General features: G+C 59.8%; 8 protein-coding genes across 9 annotated transcripts; 5 read left to right on the top strand and 3 right to left on the bottom strand.

Annotated features, from left to right (window-relative positions):
- Window positions 1–253: 253 nt before the first annotated feature.
- SDRG_10160 (hypothetical protein) lies at window positions 254–1,120 on the bottom strand. The gene is made up of 3 exons (XM_008616137.1): window positions 933–1,120; window positions 795–879; window positions 254–746 (listed from the first exon to the last, which is right to left on the bottom strand). The coding sequence occupies exons 1-3, from the start codon at window positions 1,054–1,056 to the stop codon at window positions 365–367; spliced, it is 591 nt and encodes a 196-aa protein (XP_008614359.1). The 5' UTR covers window positions 1,057–1,120; the 3' UTR covers window positions 254–364.
- Window positions 1,121–1,205: 85 nt separating this feature from the next.
- Window positions 1,206–3,575, top strand: SDRG_10159 (hypothetical protein; the record flags this gene model as incomplete). Its single annotated transcript, XM_008616136.1, has 8 exons — window positions 1,206–1,208; window positions 1,257–1,308; window positions 1,366–1,407; window positions 1,458–1,651; window positions 1,693–2,058; window positions 2,107–2,359; window positions 2,409–2,485; window positions 2,529–3,575. 8 exons carry the CDS (start codon window positions 1,206–1,208, stop codon window positions 3,573–3,575), a joined length of 2,034 nt encoding a protein of 677 aa, XP_008614358.1.
- A 14-nt stretch (window positions 3,576–3,589) lies between these two features.
- SDRG_10158 (phosphoadenosine phosphosulfate reductase) lies at window positions 3,590–4,788 on the bottom strand. Its single transcript, XM_008616135.1, has one exon. The coding sequence runs from the start codon at window positions 4,759–4,761 to the stop codon at window positions 3,622–3,624; it is 1,140 nt and encodes a 379-aa protein (XP_008614357.1). The 5' UTR covers window positions 4,762–4,788; the 3' UTR covers window positions 3,590–3,621.
- Window positions 4,789–5,413: 625 nt separating this feature from the next.
- Window positions 5,414–7,312, top strand: SDRG_10157 (hypothetical protein; the record flags this gene model as incomplete). Its single annotated transcript, XM_008616134.1, has 1 exon — window positions 5,414–7,312. The coding sequence occupies one exon, from the start codon at window positions 5,414–5,416 to the stop codon at window positions 7,310–7,312; it is 1,899 nt and encodes a 632-aa protein (XP_008614356.1).
- Window positions 7,313–7,318: 6 nt separating this feature from the next.
- Window positions 7,319–8,518, bottom strand: SDRG_10156 (hypothetical protein). Its single transcript, XM_008616133.1, has one exon. It carries the CDS (start codon window positions 8,501–8,503, stop codon window positions 7,343–7,345), a length of 1,161 nt encoding a protein of 386 aa, XP_008614355.1. The 5' UTR covers window positions 8,504–8,518; the 3' UTR covers window positions 7,319–7,342.
- A 77-nt stretch (window positions 8,519–8,595) lies between these two features.
- SDRG_10155 (hypothetical protein) lies at window positions 8,596–10,196 on the top strand. The gene has a single exon (XM_008616132.1). It carries the CDS (start codon window positions 8,625–8,627, stop codon window positions 10,065–10,067), a length of 1,443 nt encoding a protein of 480 aa, XP_008614354.1. The 5' UTR covers window positions 8,596–8,624; the 3' UTR covers window positions 10,068–10,196.
- A 379-nt stretch (window positions 10,197–10,575) lies between these two features.
- SDRG_10154 lies at window positions 10,576–20,507 on the top strand. Of its 2 annotated transcripts, none has more exons than XM_008616131.1 (26): window positions 10,576–10,940; window positions 10,985–11,385; window positions 11,432–11,535; window positions 11,579–11,919; window positions 11,966–12,044; window positions 12,092–12,695; window positions 12,748–13,315; window positions 13,371–13,821; window positions 13,872–15,278; window positions 15,335–15,519; window positions 15,589–15,896; window positions 15,940–16,073; window positions 16,116–16,727; window positions 16,778–16,948; window positions 16,995–17,096; window positions 17,147–17,232; window positions 17,284–18,187; window positions 18,232–18,972; window positions 19,018–19,216; window positions 19,261–19,472; window positions 19,512–19,718; window positions 19,762–19,841; window positions 19,887–20,022; window positions 20,069–20,176; window positions 20,223–20,267; window positions 20,313–20,507. In XM_008616131.1, exons 1-26 carry the CDS (start codon window positions 10,588–10,590, stop codon window positions 20,427–20,429), a joined length of 8,655 nt encoding a protein of 2,884 aa, XP_008614353.1. In that variant the 5' UTR covers window positions 10,576–10,587; the 3' UTR covers window positions 20,430–20,507. The 2 variants fall into 2 exon arrangements, with proteins under 2 accessions (XP_008614353.1, XP_008614352.1); XM_008616130.1 differs by having other exon boundaries at window positions 10,588–10,940; window positions 19,762–19,844.
- A 27-nt stretch (window positions 20,508–20,534) lies between these two features.
- Window positions 20,535–21,510, top strand: SDRG_10153 (hypothetical protein). The gene is made up of 2 exons (XM_008616129.1): window positions 20,535–20,954; window positions 20,995–21,510. Exons 1-2 carry the CDS (start codon window positions 20,561–20,563, stop codon window positions 21,402–21,404), a joined length of 804 nt encoding a protein of 267 aa, XP_008614351.1. The 5' UTR covers window positions 20,535–20,560; the 3' UTR covers window positions 21,405–21,510.
- Window positions 21,511–21,563: the final 53 nt, after the last annotated feature.

Here is a 21,563-nt window from a genome sequence, read left to right as displayed (position 1 = left end):
CCTCGCCAGAGTTTCTCGAAGCGATGGCTGCGCTGGCCGAGTTTGGCGAGGAGAAGTTGCGTGTAGCAAGATTGGTGCGTGGGTTGCGGTCCTCGGTGCACCAGACATTCGCTGCAGACGGGCGTCTTCTATTGTTAGATATCAGTTCTTATTATAACAAGGCAATGCGGCACCGCAGTCTCGTACTTTGCAGTTGGCCGCGTCTATGATCTTGATCTCCTGATACGGTGATGGTAGCCATGTGTATTAATTGTGATGGCGTCCAAACTAGCCTCGCCTCGCCTGCAACAGCACTGCTGCTCGCCTACTGAGCTGCCCAGCAACTGCATGTTGAAAAATCAAGTTCTTAGCACGTTGCGTTTTCTTATTGCTCACGCTCGTCGCAGACCACGATCGCCAGCGTACTCGCCGCTGCGAGCCACGCGTCGTACGTTGCCTGGTTGAAGAGCACAAATTCGATGGCTTCGTATGCATCTTCGCCCGTCGCTTCCGCAAATTCCAAGCATGTTTCGAGTGCAGTTAGCGCTGCCGACTCGAGCGGGTAGCTGTAGACACCGCAGCTAATGGCGGGAAACGCGATCGTCTTGCATCCGTACGCGTACCCGAGCTCGAGGGACCGCCAGTACGCATCGCCAAGAAGCTCCGCCACGGGCGATTTGCGGCGGTACACCGGTCCCACGGTGTGAATGACGTACTTGGCACGCAAGCGATAGGCCTCGGTGATGCGAGCTTCGCCCACGGGACAGCTACAAATGAAAATGACATCTCGACAAGTGCACTGCCGATGGACGAACCGAACGTGGCGTCGCACTTCAGGAGCTTGCATGCACGCTTGCAGCAGCTGTGGACCCGCGGCCTTGTGAATAGCGCCATCGACGCCTAGACCAGTATCCGAGATCAGTACGAGGGTTGTCGACCAATCGTGCGCAGACCGCTGCCGCCTAGCATGAGCTCGTTGGCAGCGTTCACAATGGCGTCGCCTTCCCAGCGCGTGATGTCGCCGAGCGACACGACGAGCCGGCACGTGGGCGAGAGCTGGAACGTCGATGGCTCCATGAAGGCAATTCGAAAATGATGCAACCCACGGGACGCCGATTGTGACAACCAAAGCGAAAGGGCGACTTGATTTTCCTGTTTATTCCGGATAATACGACCGCGTATCCGAATAACACGATCCAAGACCCAAACGACGCCTTGCTCGCACCATGGTGGGACCTCGGCGGGAGCGGAGCATGATGGTCGATGGTCCGTCGTAGGGTCCGAAGAAGAAGAAGGGGAAGAAGAAGTCCAAGGAAGAGCTCGAGGAAGGTAGACAACGCGCATGATGGATTCATGGAATACGACCTCTCACCATTCGACGGGTAGAGCGTCGGCTCAAGGAGGAGGAAGACCTTCGTACCAAGCAAGGTACGCACATGGAAGGAAGCGATGGGCGCGAATCAAGCTCCGTTCGGTAGAGGAGGAGCGGCGCCTCGAGGAAGAGCGCAAGCGACACGAAGAAGAGGAGCGAAAGCGTCGGGAGGAGGAAGCCAAAAGCCGCGCGGCCGAGCTCGTGCGGCTGGCCGACGAGTTCGAGTCGAGCAAGGACGCGATTGCAGCCAAGGCAGCTCGCCTGCAGCAGGAGCTTCGCCACCGAAAGGAGATCAAAGACGTACGCTGCGCCATGCTGTCTTGTCGGCTCATGGCTCGTAGTGGGAAAAATACCTTGCCTGCGAGACCAAGCCGGACGCGACGCTCGAAGGCGACATCAACGCGTTCGTCAACTCGTGGCTTCTCGAGGACGACACGGACCTTCCGAGCGTCGTCAAGTCGTGCGAAGACGCGCGTCGTGTGATCTTGGACCTGATCTTCGTCTGCGCCGAGGCGCAAGCGCTCAACCAGCCCGCCCAGCTCGCGCGCTGCGAAGGCTTCATCGAGCACATCATGGAGCTAACACGGCAAAAGATCGAGACCAACACGGCCCACATCTTACAGTACGCGGATGAGTTCCTGGACCAAAACGCTGCCGCCAACTCCAAGGGCGAAGTCAAGATCACGAGCGCGGCTGGCCCTGTCAAGGTACACAGCTCCCTTCGCTCCACATTGGATCTTTTCAAACGTGGCCAGGTCGGACTCTGGATCAACATTATACCGAAAGGACTACGGAACAAAAAGATCGACTTTGCCGAAATGGAAATGCTCGTGGATGTGCCCAAGCCTGTTGTGATGCAGTCCCTCGCCGTGCGCGCCATCTACCTTCCGTATGACAACGCGCCGAACTCGGTCCACAACCTCGACGTCGCTCTCGGAGGCGTCTTTTCGATTGATCTACTCTGCCTTCCACCGGCCCCGAAGCGTGCGCGCGGCTGGGTCATGCGAGGTACGTCCATGTCTGGCCTACATAGCACAACGGATCGATGGTATTGTAGAACTTAGCGTGGAAAAAATCCATCGACTCGAGTACCCACTGGAAGGCTCTGTCGCGACAGCGTCGCTCGCCATCAAGGTATGACGTGCCATTTAGGCACTCGGCTCCACAGCTTGGTTAGGTGTCGGTGACGTTACCAAAAGATGTGATTTACCCCACGAATCCACGCGTCGGGTGGTGGGATGCCAACGCTGAGACGTGGGTCGAAGACGGGATCTCTGAAATCCTATTCAACGAGGAAGCCAACGTCCTCAACTTCAATACACTCAAACTCACCAAGATCGCCGTGCTCCAACAGCGCAACGCCAACCACACAAAGCACTCGTGGAGTCTCAAGATGAGCACAGTCAACGACGGCGACAAGCACACGTGCGTCGCGCACCTCAAGCTCCAAAACGACATGTACCGGCTCATCCACTTGGAGGTGACCGACATTGGCGTGCGCCTCGTGTCGCCGAGCGTCAAGCAACTCTCGGAGCTCAACAGTGCGTACTTGCCACCGCAAGAGACGCTCAAGCGCCTTGCGATGGCCGGTATCGACCTGACGCCCTCCGTGGCTGACGATGCGCGCTTCGGTGTTATGCCAAAAGATCGCGCTTTGGAAGAGAGCTTGGTGTGCGAGCTGCTCGGAATCGCGTGTGCCTTTGAGATCACGAGCATTCCACACGGCCACGAGTGGGACCCGGTGATCATCGCGAGCCCCAAGCACGCCGTCTTTAGCGTCAAGGAGATCGTGTGGCCGCTCGTGACGCACGAGACCGAAGACGACGTCAAGTCGCTCGATGTCAGCGATTACGTGCACATCACCGCGCAGGTCGATACACAGACGAGCGCCGGCATCAAGTTCAGCACCAACCGCAGCTCCAACCCGTACGACACGTATGTGCACGTCAAAGAAGCGCTCGGTCCGCTGTGCACACCGGACGCGAAGGACCGCATGGAGAACTCCAACCTCATCTTCGAGCACAATCTGCTCAAAGTGCTGAGCTTGCTGCGGCTCTTTAGCTACACCCAGTCTTTCAAGCAGCACGAGCTGGCTGTCCATCGGGTCGTCGACGATACCGACGACGTGCCTGCAGCGTTAGCAGGAGACGAGGCAGCGCTCGACAAGCCGGCCGACGAGAGCACGCTGCCGATCGAACGGCCCGCCGAGCCCGTCGCTACGTAAGCAATGCACAAGCACTCTGTACAAACTGAACGGACATCGTCTTCTATTACACGCCCAGAAATGCCTTGAGCTCGGTACAGCCACCCACGTAGGTGTCGTTGACAAAGATCTGCGGCACCGTGTGCACGACGTGGCCGACGCGGTCGCAGAGATGCGTATACGAAATATCGACGTCGACCGTGTACTCCTTGAAGTCCAATTTAGCCTCCGATAAGACGCGCTTGGCCTCGTGGCAGTAGCTGCAGTCGGGCTTGGAGTACACCGTGATCGTGTCAAGCGGGGCCTCGTGCTCGATGATGGGGCCCGACCAGTTCATGTGCAGCCCGCACTCTTGGGCGACACCGCGGAAGCGTGTGTCGCGGCCTGACGCTGTCGCGTCGACGGGGCGGCTCGAGTGCGTATCTCCAATGGTTTCGTAGCCGCGAGCCTTGAGGGGGTGGTACGGCAGCCCGTGCTTTGTCATGTACTTGTCGACATCGGCGTTCGTCCACTCCAAGATGGGGCATATTTTGACGCGGCCGTTGTGGAGATGCACAATGTCGAGGCTCTGCCGATGCGACGTCTGTTGCGCGCGCAGCCCGACGAGCAGCGCGGTCGCGCCAAGCTCGCGGAGCGTGCGCTCCATGGGCTCCACCTTGCGGATGTAGCCATACCGCTTGTGCGCGTCGATGGTTTCGTCTTCCCAGAGCTTGCCGTGCATCGCTTCCATGTGTGCCGGCGACAATTTCGACTGCGAAATGTGCAAGTTGAGGTGCAGACGCGTCGTGAGGTCGTTTGCAAACGCATACGTCTCGGGAAAGAGGTATCCAGTATCCACCCAGACGACAGGCACGTTGGGCTTGGCGGCTGTCACCAAGTGCAACATGAGCGCCGACTGCACGCCAAAGCTCGAGCTCAAGACGACGCCGTCGCCAAAGGTTGCGACGGCCCACGCGACAATCTCGGGTGCGGACCGCCCGCGCAGCGCCGCGTTGGCGTCGGCGACAAGCGTCTCAAGCGCCGACGCGTCCTGGTTGCTGCGGCCGTCTGTTGTCATGGTGTTTCGGATCCCAAATGCGCCCACTTGAGGCCCTGCGGTCCTCGAACGTCGCTTCACGTACCAATCACAGCGTGCGCTGGCGCCACGTCGGCCCGTTGTTCGAGGGTTGCGATCTTGAACCGTCGCGTCCCTGATTGGTCCATCCATGATACACCAAAAGCGTGCGGTCGCCCGAGATATCGTGTGTGCGATAAATTCAGTCGCATTACCGCAGCCACGTGGTCGCACGCACACCGCGTGCCTCTTGCAGAGACATTGACGCATCGATTCCATAGCGCGTACTCGCTTGCGCCATCGCTGCAACCGAACGTCCTTCGCGCACGTCATTCTTATTTTTTTATTCCATTTGAATGCAAGATCGGTGGCCACAACGAGCAAATGCAAAATAGTGTCACGTATGCGTACGGAAATCGTGTGCGCTGCGTGGTTCGAATTACACTCGCAGGTAATACGTCGGGTGCGACAGTGCGTTTTCCCTCGGGAGAGAGCGCATTTTCGTCTACGCCAAGGTCGATTTCCGTACCTTTCTGTTTCGATATCGGTCCGTTTTGTCGGTAAAGCGAGGGAGTTCTTTTGGCAGGCACTTTTTTCGCGCACGGCTATTTTAATGGGCGAAATAATAAAATGCACTCGCTTTTGTAATAAAAAGCGCGGCTGAATGTCCGATACAAGGCGGCAGTAATGGTGGTCGCACTGAATAAAAATTCGATCCCGTGTGACAGCGCGGGGAAAAAATTGGCCGCCGACCGTCAGTCGCCTATTGCTGCTTGGACAGCGCCATTCGCCGAGACTTGTAGATATGAACATGCAACTGCGGATCATCGACCTCGACTCGGGCAGAGCGCAGTACGTCTCATGGGACCCGACGGTCCCGGACGACGCCTTCGAGGGTGTCTTTGAGAGCCTCCTGCGCGAGACCTTTGGCATCACGGAGGACGCATGGGTCGACCTCATCGACCTCAACAACTCGAGCCTCGTGCCGATGCACAAGGACGCTTTGCTGGCGTCGCAGGCCAAGTCGGGCACGCCGCTCGTGCTCACGCTCTCGTCCAAGACGGAGGCGCTGAGCCCGCTCAAGAAGGACGACATCATCGAGGTCGTCTTTACCGAGCGCTCGCTCGGCATTACGATCCGCGATTACCACCGCGACAACGTCGTTGTGAACGCGTTCCGGTCGAACGCCGATGGCACCATGGGCTACGCCGAGGCCACGCGCCTCGTTGCGCTCGGCGACGTCGTGTACAAGGTGGGCGGCGTCCGCGCCGTCGGCCGCCCCTATGACAGCGTCATCCAGATGCTGCAGAGCCCCGTGCGCCCTTTGAGTGTACATTTCTTTCGACCGCGCATGCGCGAAGGCCTCTACGCCGTCGAATTCACAGGCGCGTCGCTCAACATGACGATCACGACCGACGATACACGCGTGCTCGTCTCGCGGCTGCCGCAGCCGCACGCCAACGTCATGGGGTACGCCGAAGCCCACGGTGTGCGCCTCGGCGACTCGATCCACGCGATTGATGGCCACATCCTCGACGGCCCCGAGTACGGTCGCGCCGTGAGCTTGCTCAAGCGGCCGCAGCGCCCGATGATTGTGGTCTTTTGGCGCGCGTCCGTGACGCCGCAGTACCTACCGCAGGTCGACACGCCCAAGAGCGTCTCGGGGCGGTCGACGACCGGGTCGCTTGCGTCGCCGTCGCCGCGCATGTCGTCCAAGAACATGAACGTCGTGACGCCCAACCGCGCCAAGGCCATGACGTTCTCCACCAACGGCCCGTCGCCACGTCCGTCGCCGCGTCCGTCGCCGCGCATGTCGACCAAGCAAAGCAACTATGACATTTACAACAACACGTCAACGATCCAGGGCGGCAGCCTCTTTGGCGACAACATGTCGGTCGACGACATGATCGACTACTGCGAGACGATCGCATCGATTGGCGTCGTCTCGGCGCACGAGACGGAGATCCTCAAGGACATGCTCAACGGCGGGCGCGGCGACCTCGCGTCGGCCATTCGGCACCGCAACAAGAACGCGATCGTGGCGCTGGTCCGGTCGCCGACCATGCGTCTCTGGGACCACTTGCTCAAGACGCGCGAATCGATCATCCTCGCTGGCCCCGTGACCTTCAAGAAGACGAAGCGGTATCATTTGCTCTTGACGGACCACGAGCGTGTGCTCTTTGTTAACAAGGCGACGAACGCCCTCGAGGACGAGATTCTCTGCTCGCACATTGTGACGGTGAGCTCCCGCACCAAGGTCCACGAGCTCGTCATTACGACGACGAAAGCCGAGTACACGCTCAACGACAGCTTTATCGGCCCGTCGGTGTGGGTGCGCGCGATCTTGCCGTTCACCAACACACAGGGCTACCTCAAGGTCGACTCGAACTCGCTCCTTGGCTCGAAGAAGCGGTACTTTGTCTTGAAGGGCGAGAAGCTCTCTGGCTACAAGAAGGACTCGGTCGTGAACGCCCAGGAAGCCAAGCCGTCGACCGTGCTGCTTCGGGACGCGGTCGTGCGCGTCATTGACGCCAAGGCCTTCAAGTTTGAGATCTCGACGCCCGAGCTCGCGAAGTCGGGCAAGAAGCTGACGCTGATCGCGGCCAACGCGCGCGAGTACAACAAGTGGATCTCGTCGCTCCAGGCGTTCCAGCTGCAGCGCAACACCACCGTTGGCGGCCTCGTGTCGCCGTCGGCGGCCTAAGACGGAGGACGCGGTCTCGTATGTGTTTTTTTAACTTATAGTAAGTCTATCCTCTGCTGCGCCAGCACTGGTATCGGCGTTGCTCCACACGAGGTAGAAGTGCACCTTCTTGGCCATACCGCGGAGACGCTTCCGACTGCTCTTGTCGGCCACGTCGACCGCACTCAGCAGCAGCATTTCGAGGTCGCAGAGCGCATCGCAGATGAAGAGCGACGCGCTGCTCAGCGTCGCTGCGTCATCGAGCGCTGCCGCGGCGGCCGCCGCATTCAGATCGGGGAGCGACGCACTACCGCACGCGGTACGGACGTCGTCGATGGTCATATACACGCGTTGGCTGTGGAGCACGGCCGAGAGCGCGACGAGGGTCGCGCTGGCCTCGGCCACGTCGGCAGTCCAGTCACCGTTGTACGTGCGCAGCGTGTAGGCGTATGCAAAGAGGAGTTCAAACAAGTTGCAGCAAAGCACGGGGCTGTTGGGCGATGCATGCAGCGCGCTGATCGGTTCCAGCGCCTTGGCGCGCCGCGTCGTCAAAATGTGTTTGGGGTGCTGGGGAGGGACCTCGACGTCGCCATCGATGTCATCTTCGTCGTCGTCGACGGCTGTAATGAGCTGGTGCCGGGCAGAGTGGGTGGCCGCTGCGTACGCTGCAGGCGACGTTGTCCACCACGGAGTCCAGAGCGCAATGAGCTTCCCGAGCCGCCCGTCGGCCACTTCGCGGAGGAATTGCGCGCGCTCGTTTGGCGTGAGCGCGTCGAGGGACAGCGCGTCCGACTCCATGAGCTCGACGAGCTGCTCGAGGCGGTCATCGAGGCCATGGTCCTCGTCGCCAAACTCGTCGTAGACGCGGCGAAGCGCCTCTTGCATCGCATGCGCGGACGTCGTGTCGACGGTCTTGTTGAGCTGCATCTCGCTCTCGACGTGCGCCTTGTAAAAGTGCTCGGTGCACGTCTCGCCATGGGTTTTGTAGCAGGCGACGCCGCAGTAGACGACGTTGCAGCGCGGGCACGTGTACTTGGAGGCGGCCTCGGTGCACACGCCGCACACGCGCAGCGCGCTGCTGTTGCTAATGCCGGCGGACGACGCGGCTTTATGCAGCTGTATGGAGGCGGACGGCCCGAGCGTCGTCTTTGTGCGCCCGAACCGGATCGGGACCGTGATGGGCGTTGGCGGAGGCTGCGCTCTTCGGTCCATCGCGACTGGAAAGTGTAAATCGCATGTGATTGGTTGCAAAGCCATTCATGGATCCAATCGTGGACGGCTAACACTTGGATTTCAACCAATGGCATCGACGCATCCCGTTTTGGTTGAAGGCATGCTCCGACGCAGCCATGGTCTTGCGCGTGCGTTCGCGACGCTGCGCCCACGCCGGTTGCTGCCCGCACCTCTTGTCGACGGCCTCGCGCAGTTCCAGCGCGACCACGGCCACTTCATCGTCCCCCGCGACCACGAGTCGCCTGACGGGTTCCCGCTGGGGCAGAAGCTCCAAGGCCTCATTCGGAAGCTACCGACCATCTCTCGCGAGCGCAGCCACCAGCTAGACGCGATTGGCTTTCCGCTCGACTGGCATGCGTATCTTCTCGGCACTGCGATTCTACCTGCCCTACAGACGTACAAGGCCGTGTTTGGCGATCTCTGGGTGCCCCAAAAGTACGTCGTGCCGACGTGCGATCCAGTGTGGCCGGCAGCCACGTGGGGCCTTCGCCTTGGCGAGCGCGTCAGCTACCTCCGCAAAGCCAAGTACGACCTTCCGATTGCGCAAACCAAGGCGCTGGACGCAGAGGGATTCGTTTGGCATGCACGCAACGACCGGCTGCATACGTTGACGCTCCCCGCACTCCGTACTTACCGTGGCCTCCACGGGTCGCCGCACGTCCCCAATGCCTTTGTCGTTCCTTCGCAGCAGCCGTGGCCAAGTGAGCTGCATGGGTACAAGCTGGGCCACGCCATGATGGCGCTCAAGGCCAAGCACCGCGCCGGGACGCTCCCCGAGACCGTCCTTGCGGCGCTCCACGACCTCGACCTCGACTTGGACCAAACACTGCGGGAAGCCAAGTGGACAGACGTGATTCTACCAAGTCTTCACGTCTACTTTTCGTTGTACGGGCACAGCGACGTTGAGCAGGCTTTTCTTGTGCCCGGCGGCGCGCCGTGGCCAGCGGTAGCTAAAGACTTGGCCCTTGGGCGCATCGTGCGCGACCTCCGAAGTACCGGGACGTACAGCGAGTTTGTCGAGCGAGACGAAGCAACACTGCGGGCGCTGGGCTTTGTGTGGAGTCAACAAGAGCGCATGGCGTTCACGATCCAATCCAAGGTCATTCCAGCGATGGCAGTCTACCGCGACGTGCACGGCCATGCCTTTGTGCCTTCGAATTTTGTCGTACCGGCGACGCGCCCGTGGCCAACGCTCTCGCACCACATGAAGCTCGGTCACTGGATCGCGCGCACGCGATGCGAGCTCGACAATTTGCCGCACAATCTGCAGTTTCTCCTCGAAGAGTCCGGTATTGTGTGGCGGCACTTTGACGAGCGGTTCGAGAACGTCGTGCTGCCCGCGGTCAAGACGTACAGCGAGCTGCATGGATCGTGCGAAGCCATCTCGTCGAGCTTCCACGTGCCGTCGCATGCGCCGTGGCCAGAAGCGACGTGGGGCCTCAACCTCGGGGGTACGCTCTGGCACATTCGGAATGGCGACTCGTACATCATGGACCCCAAAAAGCTCCGCGCGCTTCGTAAATTCCGAGGCCTCGTTCTGTAATAAGGTTTGAACGCTCGCACGATACCATTCTTTCAATTAGCGCAAAATACAACTAAGGCGGCCTGGTGGTGGTGCGACTAATGCTGGTGGAGACACTTTGGACCCTCAATTTTCCTAGAGATTGGAGCAAAAACGTTTGTCGGACGTTCGACTGCTTCACCTGACGAGCATCCGTCGGCGGTTTTCTGGTTCTTGCGCGCGTCGAGCAGTCGCACGTTCGAAGATTGCAACTCTGTTCGATAGCAAGCGACCTCATGGGACCGAGAAGGACCAAAGCGCCTCCTAAGATGTACGCCAGTAGCCACATCACAGCATCGCCGTATAAAAAGAAGAGGTATTTGCACGACAACCAGCGTCCATGCCCCTCGGATTGTCAAGTCGCCGCCTTTGTTTCCTAAAAACCAACGTTTCGGTTTCATAAAGTGCGCAAATCACCCGATCCATCGCTCTAAGATCTATGCGACAACACGAGTCTTATGGGCAGGGAGTCGTGCCAGTCGGCGTTTCACGAGCTCCCACCATGGCATCCACGTGGCGAGCGCGGACGACGGCGTACGTCCTCGACGCCTTTTCGTTGGCACTTCTCGCCGGCGCCGTTTGGCGCACGCCGAGTCTAGTCGCGACAATGTACCTTCTCGGCAGCGTCGCTGGCTGCCTCACATCGTTTGCGCGCCCAGCACTACCGCCAATGGCCGCCGCGGTCGCCGCCGCATCGTTGGTCGGCTACTGTATGGCGGCGGGGTGGCCCCTTGCGCGCGCCAACGTCTGGTTCGCCTTTGCCGGCGTCAACGTCAGCACCGGCAACATCCTCGTCGACGTTGCCATTGCCGTCCTCGGTCTTGCGCAGACCGTTCGCCAGCGACACGCGTCTCCGTATGTGCGAGCTCCATCCCGCGAAGACTCATACGGCGTTCTAGGCGGCCACTGCAGCGTCAGGTGTCGGGTGTCGCGATGCTGGCGTCGCTCTTGGAACGACTGCCTGCGCTGCGCAACGCAGTGCATCGTCTCGACGCACACATCAACCTCCAAGCGCTTGTCGTGCTGCTCAACCAAGCTATCATTGGCGGCTGCCTCTTCGTTGCAGCGTTGGCGACCCCTGGCGCCCTCGGGGGCGTCTACTATCTGTTTGGCGTCGGGCGCGTTGTGCAGTGGACCTTTGTGACTACCATGATCCCACCGCTGCCGCCGCCTGCGGTGGTCGCCGCGCCGCCACCCCGTATCATTACCACTTTGCACAAAGCTCTCGAGCTGCATATGAGCTACACTGGGATAACGACAACAAGCCCTCGGCGACGGGCCATTGGTGTCTACATCCAACGTACTCGTGTCGTTGGTGTCGACGCGGAGGTGATGTGTGCGTGTAGGCGGCGATGAATCTGTCCTTGTCGGCGCAACCGAGACGCAGAGCGTCGAAGATGTCAACGCAACCTTCCACGTCCCCGTCTCAGTCCCTCTCGAGACCGACGAGGTCCGCTTTGGAGACCACTATACCAAGACCACGGTTGATGTAGGCTGTGCAGCTCAAGGCCGTCGTTCTCGCGTCGGCCTCGGACGGAGCATGCATCGAGAACATGCGGCGCGTGGGTCAGTGCACGTTCCGATCCTCGACGCTGCTCGCCAAGCACGGCAAGTCCGACGCCCGATTCCAGCTGCTCGCAAACGGCGCGGGGTGCGGCCACCTCGGCGTGCGCTACCAGACGACCACGCGCATCGCGTCGACGCTGGAGGACCTGCCGTCGCCAATCGTCGAGCGGCAGCCGTCCTTTCACGCGACGCCGTTGGCCGAAGACTTTTTCACCGACGCCAACATTCCCGTCTTGCTGACGATCAATGTCGTGTGCCTCCTCTGCGCGTAAACCGCTACGTTTGTGAACATACACGCCTCACATGCTTGGTAGACACGTCTACCAGTATCCGCTCTGGGCCACCATGCCGCTCACCGAGCGCGCCGGCGAGATCCTCGGTCTCCAAGTACATGTACGTCGTCAGTGCGTTGCATTGCAGCGTTGATCTCGTATCGGTAGCGCGAGGCAAGCACGCCCTACGTGTCGATAGCCGCGCAAGTCGGTTTGTTTCTCAGCGCCGCCAAGCTCCGGTCCTTCTACATGCACGCGCGCGCACCGGCCGCCAACGCGCTCGCGTCGAGCTTGCCCGACGTCGTCGCCAAACTCTTCTGCTACGACCTCGTCGCGGTCGTCGTCGCGGTGTTTTGGTGCATTTCGTACCCGTCGTACGTGAGCGCGGGTCTCTTGGGCATCACGTTTGCCTTCCTCGGCGTGTACGGCGTCCAGGGCACGTCAACGCCACTACTTGTGCTCATGACAAGCTACAGCCTTGCGTACGCCACGTCGGCGTACCTGCTCCTGCTCCCTTGCGTCGCATCGGCACTGCCAACGTACTATGCGACATTAGGCTACGACGACATGGATCTGGGGCTTCAAACGATCTGCGCACTTGTGCTCTGCGGCTGCCATCGGACGCGGCGTGTCTGGCATCATCCAGCGCCACGTTCAACATCTGCGGCCGAGGGTCCTGCCGACGCCACGTCGCATTTTGCTCGCTGGTTCGAGGACATGCGGCTCATGGCGCTCTGCCACGTCGACAAGATGGTGCTGTTTACCATTTTTGGTACGTAGCTGCTTGCGAAGGATGCGATAGAGACGTTATTGTGTCTGTGTAGTCGTCGTGCTGAGCACGGCCGCGACTTTGTTCCAAGCCGGCTTTCTCATCCTAGCGACGTACCTCTCGCTATACAAAACCCACCGCCAGCGGCTCTGGCGCGGCCTTCTTCTCTACTCGCTCGCGATTTGCTTTGCGGTCTACGTGTGGAACATAACGTGTCCGACGCCAACGACCGATGCAGCTCTCTACACCATCGCCGGCCTCAGCTGCTATCGCGACACCAAAGTCACGATCCTGCCGTCCACGCCACGCCCAATATCTGCCGACACACCGACGCTGGAGCCGATTCTCTTGACGTCGGCGCCTTTACCATCCACCCTCTCGGCACCTGCAACGACGACGGCGCCGGTGCCAACGGTGACACCGACGCCGACGCCATTGATTATTCTCTACAATGGCAGCGGCAGCGGGAATGCGCTAGGCATGGTCATTGAAGTCGGTGTCTTTAATACGACCGCACCGCGGCTTGGGAGCCTCTGGACGTCCTCGCTTTTCAACGCGCAGCTGCTGCTCATCGCCCAAGTCGTCGCTCAGCTCGTGCTCTATAACAAGCACATTCATTTACGGTAGCCGCTGTGTCCTTTGCCATGTGGAGCGTAGGTGCTCACTCGGGTTGACTAGTGCGATCACGGGTAGCAAGCGCCCGTGGTTTTATGTGTCTCGGTTTGCCCTGGAGATTGACCGCGCGTACCGCCTCGTTGGTGTCGCCGTCAACTACGTTGTGCTACTTGCCGTCGCCCTCGTGTACGAGCGCACGAGCGACGGACGGTATGCGACGGCCGTCGGCTGCGTCCAGCTCCTTCTCTTGGCCGCGCTTCTCGACTCGCACTTGAGCAACTTGACGGCTTTTCCACGGGGCACGCCCCACTACCGCCGGCTCTGGCGGCTCGTGCTAGTCGTCGAGCTCGTTATCCTCGTGCTGCGCTACGTCTACCAGTTTGAGCCAGTCGCGGACGCGATTTTACGCAACTGGAGCTTCCCGTACTGCAACATGGAGGACATTGGCTTTCGCAGGCTAGCGTCCCAGACGGAGCTCTCGGGGCTTTTCTTGTACCTCTTGCCCACGTGCGCGGTACACAGCATTCGACTCGATGACCAACGGACTCATGGCAACACGTCTAGATGGCGGGGCTGGCGGCGTGGCAGCTCGCCGCCATGGACAAGGCCATTCACGTTCACAGTGTGTTTCGAACGCCAACGTGCGCAGCCTACTGGCAGTACACACTCTGTCTCATCCACGGCGTCTCGCACAGCTGCTTTCTCCTCGTCTTTCTTGCAGCCATCCTGGCGACCGTCGACATCAGCGCCGTCGGCTTGGCCTTCTACTTGATTGCGCTCTGCGCGACGCCCAACCGCCGGTTCGATGCGGCGTGGCCATACCTCTTTTCCCTTGCGCTGCTCGTACTCGTCGTCTTGTACAGCGTGCAACTTCGACTCGACATTTTCGCAAACGCCGATGTGGCCGCGACGCGACGCTGGTTAGGGTTTGCCCGCCTCGACGACTCTGCGGGCAACACGACGCTCTGGCGACTCGGTCGCGCGCCGGTGCTAATGCTCGTGCTCTGCAGCTTCCAGCGTGTCGCCTCTTGGCTCGTGCCCGACTCATTTACGCCGCCACCGGTCGTCGCCAGCTGGGTCACGATACTCTCACGGCTCTGGACGCGCCCGCTGGCGATCAGCGTTCTCCTCTTCGCGCTCGTCGTGTCGGCGTTCGTGCATCTCAACGTGCTTTCGCTTGGGTATCTGCTCGTCGTTCGCGCGGTGCGGCACGCCGACTGGACCAGCGACGGGCTGTATCTGCAGCTCTTGCGCCGCCTCACACCCCTCCTCATGTGTATCGCGATAGCGCAATATGCACTTATGCTGTGGGTACCGTCGTGGCTCCTCGCGGCGCAGAGCAGCTACTTGCCCTGGTCGGCCTTGTCACCCGCTCTGCAGCAGTGGCTCTTTCTACGCTTCCAGCACAAGTGGTCGCTCGTCACGGACTTCTCGTGCATGTTGTGTCTCGCCTTGCTACCGCGGCCGTCGGCGCTGACCGCGATCGCGTCGCACCCAGAGAATATGCAACGACCGCCGGCCCTTTGGACGACCCTCTCGACGCTTGTGCTGCACTACTCGGTGCCCACCGTGCTCGTCTACGTCTTTGTCACGGGCTGTGCGCAATTCGGCGTTGCCTCTGGCGTGTACCTCGCCTACTCGATCTACCTTCTCTTCCATTTGGACCGGAGCGACTTGCAACCCAAGCTATTGCGATCCCTCATGGGCTTCAACTGGCTCTACCTGATTGCGCTCCTCGTCTACCAAATGCCGTGGCTTCACGACACGACGGAAGCATGCAACCTCGGCACGCGGTCCGCGTCCAACGGCGTCTGCCTCTCCGTCCCCGTCTCGCTCGGGCTCTACAAGGCAGGTACGGCAGTAGGCACCTCGGACGCGGCGTCGCCACCGACGCTGTCGATTGTGATGTTTCTCGTGCTGCTCTTGCTGGCGCAGATCCTCGACTCGCCAGCGTATGCCGATGTTCTCGACGTACCGACTCCCTCTCGATTCTTCATTCTCCTTGACGATGGGACGTGTCATTGTAGTATCATCGGAGTCAGCTCGAGCGGTGTCAGAAGCGCGGGTTCCTTCTCAACGACGCGATCGCAAGAGATCGCATTCTACAGTGGCGCCACCTCAAGCAGGAAAAACAGGCTGCGATCCAGCGCCTCAAAGTCATCGTGTCCAAGCTCGTCAACAAGGTCGAAGAGATGATGGACATCGCGATGGGGTAGCCATCGATTTCCTTGCGCTTTCTTGATTCTTGGTTGATATCAAGTTGATACAAATGTATGTCTAGGCTGCACTATTCGCTACCCCCCGTCGCCCCCGCGCGCCCGCGCGTTGTGGCCACGTCGCAGAATTCCGTGACGCTGCAGTGGACGCCGCCCGAGTCCAAGATCCACAAGATTCGGAGCTACCGCATTTCGCGCCAAGTGTTTCCATCGCTGACGCTGCTTGGGGACTTTGGCGACGTCGTCACGATCAAGGCGCACTCGACCTCGTGTGAAATCAGAAGCCTCCGGCCTGACACGACGTACCAGTTCAAAGTGGCCGCGGTCTCGCGCATGGGCGAAGGACCCTTTAGCGCCCCGAGTGCCCCCGCCAGTACGCGACACTTCTCCACGTCTGGCCGCTGAGTCCGACGTAGGCACGATCGCGCTCAATTGGGGCGACAGCTGCACCGGCGGCTGGCTGCGCACGCGCAAGACGGTGCCTCGGCACGGTGCTCTTTTGCGTCTCAGCACGTATTTTCCTTCGCTCCAGACCGCGCGCCACACCCTCGTAGGGCCATCCCGGAATATGCATAGCTCACCATGTACATAGCGCTACGTGGTAGTCGACGGCGACCGGCTCACGCTGTATCGAAGCGAAGTCGTGGCCATGAAGCACCGAGACGAGGTCGCTGCGCAGCCGACGCTTCGCAAGAAGCGCGCAATGCAAGCAAAGAAGGAGTTTCCGAGCTTCTGCTTGGGCCATATTGCGAGCCTCGATCTCACCGAGCACCAACACCAGCTCGACGAGATGTCGCCAAAGATGTACTGCATGGACGTGCACGTCGTCGTACCTGCACCCAAGGGCCCACCCAAGACGCGGACGTACAGCTTCCAGCCCGAGTCAATGGCGACGTTCGATACGTGGGTCGCTGCGCTGGCGTACGGCGCGCCGCCGCTTGCGTTGGGACCGCGTCTCCTCGCGTACCTCGGTAGCAAGCACTTGCAGATCCCCGCGTATTTTCTGACGCCGCCGCCAACGAGTATGCGCCGGCACTCGACGCAGCCCGACTTGCGGAGTCTCGAGAGTCCATCGTCGCGGAGCCTCTCGTTTTCACTGTCCCCATCGACCCGGCGCGACTCGCTTGCATCGGTCGTCGACGCGCCGCCGCCAGCGCGAGCACCCCAAGTGCTGTGGTTCGTGCAGTTGTATGCGATTCTCCATGTAAGGACGAGGCTGTGTTCAACATGACATATATTTGTATGGTGCGGTAGACACTACAAGATGTGGCGCTGCAGCACGAGACAAGAGCGCTGGACCTGAACCAGATCGAGACGCTCGACGTGCCAAGCGTGAGCGAGCTCTGCGCGGTGCTGGTGAACGTTCTGCGCAGCCACTCGGGGCCATTTTGCTACCTCTCGTTCATCGCCGCGTTTGCATTTCAGGTAACACGCATGGTACGTGTCAAGGGCTGTCGTTGATGGCGCGCAGGCCGACGCGCTCAATGCCGTCTACGTCGTCGCTCTCTTCCTCGTCGTGCTCTGCGAGAACCCGCGACCGAGCGCCTACCTCTGGAAGTGGATTCTCAAATACGTATATTGCGTGTTTTGGCGTCATTTTGAGGATGCTCACGTCAATCCTAGTCGTTTATAGCGCTCTTTGTCCGGTATCTCTTCCAGCTACCGTTCTTTTGTCATAACTACACCCAGAGCCAACGTTTGTACCCGAGGTAGCAAGAAATGCGAGATCGTGAGGACAAGGGCTAGGGTATCTGGTGTAGCATGCAGCCGTTCTGCCCCGAGACCCAGCTCTCGCTCACGGCCGTGCCCTTCCAACCCATCGTACTTGCCGGGCTCTACAAGTACGACGGCAGCGCAACGTCGGCCGTCACCACCAAGTTTCAAGGTCTCCAGTGGACCTTTCTTGTGATTTGTGCTGTGCTCTTTCACCGGCGCGAGCTTCAGATTCGCGGGTTTTGGGTGCTGGCGCACGTCACCACGTCGAATCCGAACGACGACGACGACGATGCCGCAGCGTTGAAAGCGCTGCCGCGCTGGCAGTACGTCTGGCAGCGCTACTTGGTCAAACGACCGCTAAAGTCGGATACGAAGAAGAACGTCAATGGATCAATGGTGGCCAACTTGGACTTGACGCGGCTGCATTTAGACGCGCTGCAAGCCATCGAAGAGACCGAAGCTCAAGACAACCAAGACGATACTGACGCAAGTCAGAGCACGCTGAGCCGCCGCCGTATACGCCGGCACGACTCGACCGACTCGCTCAACGGCAACCAATTTGAACTGGCCGACTTTCTGGCCGCGTCCAACACGGCCGACGTGCCCATGACGCCAAGTGGCGACGAAGTTCCAAGTATCGAACACCATACGCGGCAGGACGCACTCAGTGATCTCAACAACCACGTGGAGCGGCTTTTGGACGAAGGACTCGACGACCACGCGCCGTTGCTGCTGCATCCGCTGTCGCCGTCGTTTGATTTGGATGACGACGACGCCAGCGACGAAGGTAGTGAAAACGACGAGACCAAGCCGAGCTCAAGCACGACGCCGAGCGAGCCGGCTGTGCCCAGCGAGGGACTGCCGAGTGGTGTGGAGCCCGTCTACATTGATGAAGCCCAAGCGCTCATTCCGCGGCCCAGCCGGTTTCAAGCGCTCTTTGGCCGCGAGGTAGAGATGTCCCGAGCGATCTATAGGAATACGCTGGTTTGTAGGCACCGGCGTGGGTGCTAGAGTACTACAAGCACCTGTTGCCGTCGCCGCCGGTCGACTGGGACAAGGACATCAAGAAGGCGGCGCTAGGTACGAAGCCCGGCCGGGACTACACGCTTGCCTCGTTTGGCGCGTGTGTTCTCTCGATGGCGTACGCAGTCCTCTTCTTCCACAACCTTGGCGACCCGCCCGTGCCAGGCGCTGCGCCGTCGTCGGCCTTGAGCTTGAGTTCGTTCAACGGCTCGATGCTCTCGGGCTACATGGTCGGCTTGGTCTTCTTCCACGTGGCAGTCATCATTTGGGACCGCGTCGCGTACGTCTACGGCTCGCTGCGCATCAAGCTGTGTTTGCACTACTTTGTCGTGCTGTGCGTGCACAGTCTCGTGTGGCTCGTGCTGCCGACCGCGACGACCACGTACCTCCCGTCGTCGCCGTCGCTGGTCGCCTACTACGGTCTCCAGTGCATCTACCTCGTGCTAAGCAGCCAGCAAATCAAGTACGGCTACGTCGTCTTCCGCGGCAACCCGCTCAGCATTCGCCAAGCCGACGCACTCACCAAGACAACCTTTGGTATCTACCTCGCGACTCCGTTTGCGTTTGAGATGCGCGCGCTTCTCGACTACATTTGCTCGACGACCGCGCTCGACCTTCGCATGTGGCTGACGCTCGAAGGCATCGCCGCACACCTCTTCCAGGTCAAGCTGGCCATGGACACCCGAGTTGAGCAGTGCGACATCTTGACGGTACGTTCAGGTGGCTGCGTCACCGTCAGTCATGCCCATACGCAGGGCAACCAGCGGCAGCCGATGAAGAGCAAGCTCCAGACGGCGGGTGTCTACTTTGCGGGTATTCTCGTCTGCCTCGTGGCGCCCTTGGCGCTCTTCAGCACGGCCAACCCAACGACAGTGCAGAATGCAGTCGTGCAGGCGTCGGCCGAGTTTGGGCTTGTCCAGAGCGACGGCACGTTCCAGCAGCTCTACACGAGCCGTACCGTACCGGCTACAGTTCAAGTTTTCATTCTAGCATTGTAGAGTCGAATACGAACCCAGCGTCCAAGCTCATATTTACATCGGCGATCGAAACGTATGCGCAAGACATAGCATTTGCCTCCTACTCGAACAACCTCTGGAGCAGCTCGCCGCCGCTGCGACGCAAGCTCATTGAGAAGCTCAACTCGACCGACGTCATTCAATGGAAGATGACATTGACGTTCTCACGCCCGGCGCCCCAAGGCCAGCAAGCGGTACGCACGTCGCAGAAGAAGCGTGCTGAGGGTCTGTAGGTGACCTATTCGTGGTTGCAGAATGTGACCGCGCCGCAGCGACAGCTCATGGCCGTCATGATGAACGTGGACGTGGCGTCGCAAGCCAGCTACGAGATCGGCACGTCGGCGACGCTGCGCATTTCAAATATGTACCCCTCGGTGCTCAACATTGCAGCGACGGCGCCGCCGCACGTCCGCGCCCCGTTTCTACTCCGCACGATCGAGGTATGCACGACGTGGAGATGGCGCCCACCAAATGCTGGTGTAGATCCGGCGGTTTGCCGAGGCGTCGAGTGGCAGCTACTGGTCCCTCGTCTCGCTCGATACGTTTGCCTACACCAATGCTACGTCGTATATGATGCGAATCACCGACATGGCTCATCGTCGAAGTAGACCCGTCAGCAACGCGACGGCGATTTCGTGCCCGGCGAGTGCGGGCTTTTGCTTGATCACAGTCTCGGACAACATTGTGCCGGGCTTGAACTCGATCGGCATTGGCTCCTACGGCATCACGGCGACTTATGTCTTTGTGCGAAACATATTGTGCAATGGACAATTGGACAATATTTGCGTAGGTGCTCTTCACCATCGGCGCGCATGTCAAGAGCATCCTGCGCGGCAACGTCTCGGACATTCTGTACACGGAGCTTCCGAATCCGGACGACCTCATGGACTTGGTCGAGGTGCACAAAATTCGCTTTTCGATCCTCCGATTCCATGTCTTTGCAGGGCATTTACATTGCGCGACAAGAAGAATATGTCGGACATCTCAAGGTAATTCGACAAATTTTAGGTATCGGAGCTCATAGCAGCGAAAAGGACGAAGCCCGACTCTTCGAGACGCTCATTCGCGTCCTTCGATCGCCCGAGACGCTCCTCAAGGTCACGGGCCCCAACGTGATTCACATTCCCCACGCCAAAGAGAAAATTGATTAGCCATTTATTGCACGCGTAATATATACACATCGACACTGCAGTGTTGAAGGCGCCCCAGAGAATATCGAAGCGAGGCTGGCTTCCATATTTTTCATTTTGGCCAATCAACGCAACGACCGGAAGATTGCAAGATGCACCGCGCCGCAATGTACGGCACGTACGCTCTCGAGGTGCACGGCCAGGCGCTGCGCCGCCACCGCGTCTTTCTCTGCATCGCCATCGCAGCGCTCTACTCACTGGCCATGGTTGTCCGCATGGACCAGACGCTGCGCGTCACGTCGCTCGACGTGAGCGCCGGACCGTTTGGCTGCCTGCCCGTGCCGTCGCTCTCGGTGGCTGCCTGCCCCGCGCAGTCCGTCATCACCGTCGGTCAGAGCGTCATCAGCCGATCGATGTACCCTGGCACGACCGTCGCGCTGTGCTACACCAACACGACGATTGAGCTCACGTTCAGTGCGATGCAGCAAGATGCCTTCTTCGTCAAGCCCACGTATGGCCACAACGACAACATTTGGGAGTACAACGGTACGACGCTCTTGCAGCTTGTGTAGCTCATGCATGATAGTCATGGAGATGTTCCTTGCGCTTGGCGACGACGACCCAACGAGCTACTTTGAGTTTGAGGTCTCGCCGACCAACCAGACGTACAGCGCGTTCATCTTGAATCCGCGCAGAGATTTTAGCCCGCCCGTGGGCCACTTTTACGTCGGAAAAGACGAAGCCGAGGCACGGGCACTCGGCATCACGGCGACCACCAGTATGGACGAGACCAGCCAGACGTGGACATCCAACGCGTCGCTGCCCCTCAATCTCTTCAACGTGGTCAACCCAAAAGGCTCCGTATGGCGCATGAACTTCTTGCGCAAGATCACGTCGCCGACAACGTTCCCGCAGCTTGCGTGCGGCGCCTGGAACGCGCCCAACCAAGACAACTTTCACCTGACGTCGTGCTTTGGCCGCGTTCACTTTGAGTGAATCCAACTCATTTCGACTAACTTTGAGCAATCCGCTACTCTTGTGGGTCGGGCCAACTAAGGCTCGAGACCTCTCATCAACGAGATGAAATAGCCGACGACGGTGGTACGCTGCGTTGTAGATGCATTGCATGCACACAGCGAGGGAGTGACGGGGCGA

The sequence above is a fragment of the Saprolegnia diclina genome (genome assembly GCF_000281045.1).
Source record: "Saprolegnia diclina VS20 unplaced genomic scaffold supercont1.33, whole genome shotgun sequence".
NCBI classification, from domain to species: domain Eukaryota; phylum Oomycota; class Saprolegniomycetes; order Saprolegniales; family Saprolegniaceae; genus Saprolegnia; species Saprolegnia diclina.
Note: the sequence above shows the minus strand (reverse complement) of the source record. Positions and strands in the feature narration are given on the sequence as shown.